The 8,552-nt window shown below is 48.4% G+C and overlaps 2 protein-coding genes across 2 annotated transcripts in view; both read right to left on the bottom strand.

The window, feature by feature from the left end:
* The window catches only part of Pmar_PMAR010266 (Translation initiation factor IF-2, putative), a gene marked incomplete at both ends in the record, with an annotated part of 3,319 nt that extends 2,122 nt beyond the window's left edge, over nt 1-1,197 (bottom strand). The window contains 7 exons of the mRNA XM_002788678.1: nt 141-260; nt 313-393; nt 445-536; nt 616-700; nt 755-911; nt 957-1,093; nt 1,156-1,197. Of these exons, the coding sequence (XP_002788724.1) occupies nt 141-260; nt 313-393; nt 445-536; nt 616-700; nt 755-911; nt 957-1,093; nt 1,156-1,197 (714 nt within the window). The remainder of the gene's footprint in view (nt 1-140; nt 261-312; nt 394-444; nt 537-615; nt 701-754; nt 912-956; nt 1,094-1,155) is intronic.
* Nucleotides 1,198-1,870: 673 nt separating this feature from the next.
* Pmar_PMAR010265 (hypothetical protein) lies at nt 1,871-5,203 on the bottom strand (the record flags this gene model as incomplete). The annotated part of the gene is made up of 17 exons (XM_002788677.1): nt 1,871-2,022; nt 2,072-2,154; nt 2,201-2,316; nt 2,373-2,571; nt 2,618-2,671; nt 2,717-2,825; nt 2,871-3,005; nt 3,053-3,101; nt 3,154-3,310; nt 3,354-3,469; nt 3,513-3,691; nt 4,241-4,344; nt 4,398-4,510; nt 4,555-4,712; nt 4,763-4,883; nt 4,960-5,046; nt 5,084-5,203. 17 exons carry the CDS (start codon nt 5,201-5,203, stop codon nt 1,871-1,873), a joined length of 2,052 nt encoding a protein of 683 aa, XP_002788723.1.
* Between the last annotated feature and the right edge of the window lie 3,349 nt (nt 5,204-8,552).

Genomic DNA, 8,552 nt, shown 5'->3' with positions numbered 1-8,552 from the left:
TTATTCCCAAGTTGGACTTTCATCAGTCACATAGAGATGAAGCCCACTCGAGCATCGGTCACCGACAACTCATACATAGTCAGGACGAGTGCTACACTACAGTAAAGAGTACCAACCCGACTACCATAAGCACACCTTACCACAATATCGGTAACATTAGCGCCTCTTTCCCTCATAGAGGAGAAGGCAGCATGCCCAGGTGTATCGATGAAGGTAACCCTCTCCCCAGTCGCTGGACCGATCATAGTAAAAGCTCCAACCTAACCGGCCGAAGACAGCAGTCCCCAGGAGTCCACACCCATCGTGCTGTACCCTCTGCGTGATCCCACCAGCTTCCCCAGCCGCGACATTACTCTTACGCAGTGCGTCCAGCAGCGTCGTCTTACCATGGTCCTGAGCAGTAATGAATAACATCTCTACTAGCACAACTACTGTGATACTTACAACGTGTCCCATGACTGTGATAACAGGGGGTCTCACACGACCCTCAGCCCGGCGCAAATGCTGTCTGAGGCTCCGACGGGTGAGCTCTTGGCCTGCAAGAAGAGAAGCCCTGCTGCTGCCCTTCGCACTACAGGACGATCCACAAGCCCCCGAGTCGACTGTGTAACTCACTTATAGCCTCAGCCATGTCCTCAGGGTAACGAGCCCGTGGTAGCAGTAAGTAGTCGTCTCTGAGTAGATCAGCAACGTCCTCTACCTAAGATCAATCCGAGCAACCACTATGAGCCCTTCAACCGACTCTGAGGCCCACCTCCTCAACGGGTACCCGCAATAGCTCAGCCAACTCAGCCTTGGAATACCCCTGTACGTCCAGATCCCCCCTAACACCGCTAGACCGTGATCGTTTATCGTGGAACACCGACATATCCAATACGAAGCGTTTACGCGTCTCTGCCCGAGGCTGGTACCTATCACATGGTCTACCCCCAAGCCTTTCTGCAGCCCCAGCCTACGGTATGGCAGCCTCAGCCTCAGCCAGCTTCTCCTCCATCTCGGCAGTCCGTGCCGCCGCCTCAACCGCCTCAGCAGCGGCCTGCTCCTCATGGACCACTCTACGACTCTCCAACGCCTTCTTAACTTGTTCTTGCAACTGACCATCCAGCAACAACTCCAACACATAGGAGCCTCTATCGCCTAGCACGACCTCCTCACCTTCTGCTCCATAGCACGGACCTTAGACTCCTTGTGCTCCATAATTTCAACGTGACTTTGATACCTACTTCAAAAACAACTAGACCATCCATAACTACAACTGCACAAAGCCGACAACACCCTAGAGGCTCGGAAGCCAGAAGCATCCAACCCTATCAAAGAGCCAATTCAAGCGAAGCGAAGGCCTCATCCCTCATGGGCGATTCAATTTCAAGAGTCTTACTTCCCAGCAACCCCCCATTCCTCCAAACTCTCCGCAATAGCCCCATACGTTGTACGACTAAGCATGAGGCAACCTCGACTGTGGTGTGCTGAGCTCGAGCACATTACTCGAATATGAATCGGCTTATGGCGTCCTCATCCCTCAAGTGATTATCCAACGCGTTGAGGTCCAAGGAGGTGTTCGCCAGACGACTCTTGTAAACACGCTCAACAGCAGCTGCCAAAATCACAGTGCACATCCTCGTCCCTCTAGGTCTCCTCACATGACTGCATAGACGCTAAGGAGCGTAGGTCGTAGTGTCGCGACGGTGACCGCCGTGCTTCTCCCTCAGGAGGGTTGATCGCTATCGCATGCTGCTCCATCGCCTTCGCCGCTAGAACCCAGCTGAGCTCAGCTGAAAGGGGCCGCACATTCCAACACATACCATACCCGACGCAACCTACTGCGTTTCTCTGGGTCTTGCCGACACAGTCGCAGTAGTCGGTTGAAGCACTAAGGCAAAGCCGCATTCCCCATACCAGAATCAGCAACACCTATAAGCACCTCCTCCGCATCTACTGTGGACGTCCCTTCGAGCTCCTTATTAGCCTCCATATTGTCCCGTCGGCTGAAGTAAGTCAAGTCTTCCCCATAATGACCACGTCCTGGCATGGAGCCTCTACACCCACTCCCCCCTCTACCACTAGGATTCACCTGTGTCGGGGTCGAGCATACAATTCCTAGTATACTGTGCCTGCCTGATGATCCTCACCATCATCCGCCCATACTTCACATATCTACACCCAACCTCCACCCCACTTCACCCTAGCCCTCCCGCCTTACGCTTCCTCAGCGTCCTTCAATACAGTGTGGACCTGCGTCAGGTACTTGAACAAACCCGACAGATTGTTCTGACGGAATAGGGTGTTGATAGTCGTCACCTCGTGATCAAGGAGGACCTAAGGAGTCCATTCAGAGAGTGTACTCCCCTCGCAGCACACGACCCATCACTCACCCCAGTAGGATCCATAAGCTCTCTATCCACCGCAGGAGGGATGACCCGTGCGGTCCAATACTCCTTAAAGAGGTCCAGACACCGTTGCATAGGCAAGTAGTAAGACAACTCGGATAAAGGCGTTTCCTTCACTTCCTTCTTAGAAGCGACATCCGCTGGCTTCGTCCTCCCACCCAGCAACTTCTCTAACTCCGACGTACTGATGGAGATCCGTCCTACATAATCGTCCGTAGAGGCTTGCTCACCTGAAGCTGACTAAACCGTCCAATTGTACCGCCATACGTGACCACGTCTGGTGCCTGATGAACGATTTAAGACGGGTGAAATATTCCGATTCATCTCACTCTGCAACCAGCATCTCAATATTAGCCGGATCCAGGAAATACTCGTTAAACTTTTCCATCGGTACATGCAGCCTCATTATTTCTCCTCTTACCATCTTAGTAGTAGATTCTACCATCATTATCCTCCCAAGAAACAGAACCAATTCTCTACTACCCAAATCCCTCCTTATCAAAGACACCGGATCCACCAGCCTGGACGGCGCCCTTTGCTGTCGCCTACCCCCCGCTGGGGACAAGGCCGCCTTATGTAGCCGACACGCCTTCAGCACCGCCGCCCACTGTAGAGACTCTGATTGCTTCATACAAACCACAACGATGCGCTGAAGCCTCTACTACCCGCTGTGCTCGGGTCCACCCTGCAAAGCCTACATAAGCGGCCGAAGAGCTGACCACAACGAGAAGGCCTCCCAGCAGGTACCAAACCATCGTCCTCTCACCAGCTTAGCATGAAGCTCACTCTCAACGTTATCGACATATGGCACTACTGCTGTGAAGTCACTAAGGAGCATCTCGCCCTTCTCCACATCCGGGACCGACCGCCTGTTGTTGGCCGCATCAACCAAACTACACATCTGGATCCCAGCAGTGACGTACCTGGTCACACTGCTCCTTCCCTACAGACCTAGACATGGCTTACAGCTCATTATGGTGAGTGAGGTTACTATGAATACGATACAGCCAGGTGAGTGTGTCCATGAGCATATCAGCATCAACACGTTTAGCAAGCTCCTCCCTTTCCCACGGCAACAGTATCTTTCCACCGATTCTCTTACATAGTATGACGACCCAACACTACCCAGCTAGCGTCACTGTCAGTCGAATCGCCTCCCTTCGTCCCAGCTGGTGGGATTATCCGAGGCCTCCAACACTCCACAAAGAGTCGCTGCAGTCGGTCCATAAGCTCCTGATGTTGTCGCTGCTCCAATGGCACTGCTACGAACCGAGCATTCTCCGCTTCCTTAGCTGCCAGGCGGGCTAAAAAGGAGAAGGAGGAGGAGTCCAACAGTAATGACTTCTAACAGACCACTATATTAAATTTTCACCCGTTTTACGTGAAGTGGCGTAATACTCTGTGAAAAACTCGATATTGGCTAGTTTTTTCACTAGTTTTTTTTTCATATCACTAGGGTGAAACTACATTGTACATGACTATGTAATATTGTGTTATATAAAATACTACTTGTGTAGTTGTAACATGATATATATTTGATATTTCATACATTTATATATCTGTATTAGGTCTCTATAGGTATGAGGGAGGACAAGCAGTAGGATGACTTCAAATCAACATGTAGTTCTAGAACATGCTGTTGTGGCTTAAGGCTGTGTTCCGCTACTCCTTAACCCCATAGACGTTGGAAGTCACAGCAACGAGCCAAGTAACACCATCAAAAATACACTATTTATATCACTATTCTTTGAGTTAATATTATATCACTAGTATATATTCACCTAGTGAGAAGTAAAACAAAGTCACAGCGTAGTGCATCACGATAATAAGGGTGCTAGGACGTCGACCACTACCAGCCTTGAGCAAGCGTTCCTCAGCTTGCCTCTCCAATAACGCTTTCAACCGCTCCCTCCGCAACCGAGGATCAGCCAAGCGCTCAGGATAAAGCCAATAAAAGCTGACATAACATAGCAGCTACTACTACGATGATCTCCCGACGGGAAGGCGTACCCGTCGGGATCAAGGTCAGCATCAGTGAGCTTCTGAGCATTGGACGAGACCACACTGTGAGCTGGCAGCTCGAAATCCTCACCCAGCAGCTCCTCCACGTTGAAGGATCGTACCTTCGATGACATCCCAGAATCAACTGCATCAACAAAGACCCCACCTGGAGCTCCGCCGCCTCAGGTCGCCGCTCGAGTATCCGGAATGCCCACCCTCTATGGGCCCGTCTCGAGGCCTCCAACGACTCGTATAGGAAAAACAAAGGTGCCTTGCCAGCTTTGGAAATGATGCCTAGTAACCAGGCTATACCAATGCGGCCAGCTGAAATGCATTAAGACATCCTATTGTGTTTAAGCGTGTTGCCGGCCTACTTCCCGTTCCGAAATTGTCCACACCATCACCCTCATTGCACTGAGCACTCTCGATCTGCTGCATTAAAGCGTTGTGGACATCGACGTCACATTCGGTAGGCGTTGGGTCTTCCAATAGGAACTATGGTGAAAGATCGCTTCATTAGGAGCCGCCTCAAGAGATGTGACGATAGTAAGAGCCCTAGGATGAGATCTACCTCATCCGCCGGTCGTCTCCACCCAGCAGCAGCATATCCAACAGGTCTATGCGCACCCTCAATAAGGATTCTCCTCCGATGCTGAGCCTAACACCCTGCTCACAGAGATGGGGAGCTCTACTACCTCTGTATGATGGCGAGTATCAGCTGTACAATCAATGTCCAACATACCATCTATTATAACCTTCCTACGAGGCTGATCCTCAGCTCCTTTATTGTACTCTAGACTATCGTATCTATTCATGAGGCCATCCGTGGTGTACTACCGAAGACGGTATTACACTGTGATGGAGGGAGTAGTAGGGTTTAGGAGACGATGGGCATGGTGGGCAGCCGAGAGATGAACTCCTCGCCTCCCGACCGGCATCACTGAACGACGCCCCATTCTGTTACACTAATGACTTGAAACTCAACACTCTCGTCTCTTCTGTGACGATGATACAGCAAGACCGATTCCCAGCACGATCAGGTTCAACCGAAGCGAGTGAAGTGAACAAGGAAATGCCATTTTGGAATTTTCACTCCGTTCGCCACTAGGGAGCCGCACGGGTTAAATAAAGCCCCAGTTCGTTGCTATGTTTTCAACTCCGCTATTCCCACAACTCCAGAAAAAAGGAACGACTTGCATATGAGATAATAGTCCTTGGGTATTTGCAGACAATCGCGACGCCGGTTGAACGTCTCATTCTTAACTTCGCTAAAGTTTGTTTCTTGCCGTCACACGGCGATAACATTCCCGAGTGAACTTACATTCAACTCCGCAGCAAGATCCAAGTATTCGACAAAACGATACTACCGTGACCAGTCATAACCGTGACATCGAGCCGTGAAGACGAAGTTAATCACATGAACAACAAGTTGATGCAAGTGGTATACCCCTACTCAAACCTTAGTGAAAGCAAATAATTCGGTGTTGTGAGGTGAATGGATGAACTGGTAAGCATGAGATGGAAATCCCGCTTCTCACCACGGCCCCAGAACTTTTTCGCAACGCAACGCAACACCCCAAAAATTTTAGAGATCAGCCCCCAAATTTTAGAACTCGCCCCAAAATTACCGTTATACCCCCAATCTGCTACACTACATTTTTCGGCTTCTTTTGGAGAGGCCGCGTCTAACATAGCACTGGCGTGGGACAGGTGCGCCCTTACTCTGTGTGATCTGAGGGAGGGAGAGCAAGGGGAGCTCATCACAGGGAAAGGTTGCGTCTTATACATCTTCGAATAGCCAGCACGACAGGTTGAAGAGACCCACAGGGCTGTTCAGACACAACAAGACTCAACAAGATTCCCCGGATAGAACCTGCCCTGTCTGCAATCAAACTTTGCAGACACCTCAGACATAACAACGAATCAGCGGGTTCTATCTGGAAACCTGCGATGATTGTCAAGAACATTTCATAGCCCCTTTCACAGAAGAAGAAAGAGTAAGCCAAACATTCTCCCATATACTATCCCTCTAGAGGAGTCATTTCCTCAAACCGATAATTCTGGGTCTTGCTGTCCGTGAGTCCAGTCTGAAGCACATGAGAGCCCATTGCCGGCGGACGGGGGAACCATTTCATTCCTGGTGTGTCGAGCACCTCACGAGATGTCGATCGTCACGCGACATCGAGAAAGAAGGGGATAAGGAAGTCGAGGAGATCGAGGAGTACGGCAACTTGTCGTCGACAAGGACGGGAAGGTGAGGGGTCGTGCTCTCAGAGGTCTAGTATCATGAGACCGTGGGTGAGAGACGTTCAATCTTCTACTCAGATCTCTCATCAGCAGGAAGACGGTTCAGTCGGCAGAACTCAAGAGCTCGCCGAAAAGTATGATCTACATGTCTTGCTGCCGATAGCAGACTCGACAGAGTCGGATTATGTCGGTCGGCGTTGATACGGATTCAGTAGAAATGAATGGTTCAGGAAAATCTCTCCGAACGACCTTACGTTCGATCCCAAGTCATGGAGAGCCCATTCAGGTTCGAGAGCAGGCCATCCTGTTCCTTCTCAGTGGAACAGGAAGCAGTGGAAGTATGAGGTACTACAATTTCTGAGGTCGCTCTGCTTGGGTGTAGAAGCTCGCGGTTTCAATTAGTCTCTTATTTCCTATCGGTATATTATACTGGTCGGCTCCAGCGGGAATGCGACATAGGACAAACAACGCTGCCGAGGCGCCGCACGGTGCCCTGAAGTGTCTCATGGGTCGTCGCCGTTCACATGTACGATTCTTCACCCCACATTTTCCCTTGAAGGGACCTCACGGCGTACCTCTTTACGTAAAAAATACTTACATTTTTTCAACCTACTATTCATGGTTAGGTCTTAAAATAATGAGGCGTAAAAACAATACGCCGTCTACATTTGGTAGGTGTTTACTGGTGCTAACATCATCACGTGGTATTTTCTTCACTTGTAGGTGGTGAATGCAATGACTTTTTAGGGGTGACGACTGCTACGCCGTTTAATGAACATGTCTCTGTTAACAACGTTTACAGTAATATGGTGTTTACCTATGTCTCCGATCATGTTTTAAACTTCCTTTATAGGACAACTGGTGTTCATTTCTTTTCGTTGTTTTCCTCAAATACTGCTTAATTTTTAGGTCACGATATTTCTTCTACTAAACCTAATCCCATTCAGAAAAGGTGTCAAAACACTCCAGAACGCAAATCTCATACTTCAAGTTCTGCTAGCTGTACATTTACAGAAGAAGACAGCTTAAGTTCACGGAATATCATACAAGGTAACTCAACCCTTTTAATTAGTCATTAGTGTACACACCCAAGGTTGCTCACATCGTTCGTCGTTTGTATATGTCATCAACTGGCAGTATATGCCTTAGACATACTAGACATATTTTAGTTTTCCTCCAGGTAGTGAATGCAATGACTCTTTTAAGGTGACGACTGCTACACCGATTAATGAACATGTCTCTGTCAACAACGTTCACAGTAATATGCTTTTTACCGATTTTATCGTTCACGTTATAAACTTCATATGTAGGACAAACTTTTTCGGCTATTATAATTAGCGATGCGCCTTTGTTACCTCATATGTGAAAGTGTATTTTAGGTTTACATGCAGATGAGGAGAATGATGTTCATGATGCCTACTCGTCGCGTTTCTGAACGTAGGTAATTTTGTCGTTATTGGCAATTCGCCAACGGAAAACTCAAGAGGACAAAATGTTATTCCAAGGTAAATTTGTGCTAAGCACGATTCTTCGTCATTTATGTAAGATTACACGTTCTTTTCAAGTTTTGGATATTATTTTTAATTCTCTATTGTAGTTACTTTACGTAGACTTAGACCTTGTCTTCTTTCATTATCAGAAGCCGTTGTGTGTTCTTTAGATTTACACAATTCCAACTCTGCGCCCTCCACGCCGTTACATTTGCTACAGAGTTCTGACAATGAGAGTGAATCTTCGGAAGATTTTTCAAGCAACGACAAAGAAGCAACTGAGTCTGCTCCACGGATTGGTAGAATTCAAATTCTCTTTTGTTTTATATTTATACAGATACTTTGTTAAAACGAGGTAAAGATCTCCTGTTACGTTTATCCACTACGAAGTTGTCCAAAACCGGTAATATGTGTTTTTGCGCATAAT

Source organism: Perkinsus marinus (genome assembly GCF_000006405.1).
Source record: "Perkinsus marinus ATCC 50983 genomic scaffold scf_1104296927884, whole genome shotgun sequence".
NCBI classification, from domain to species: Eukaryota; Perkinsozoa; order Perkinsida; family Perkinsidae; genus Perkinsus; species Perkinsus marinus.
Note: the sequence above shows the minus strand (reverse complement) of the source record. Positions and strands in the feature narration are given on the sequence as shown.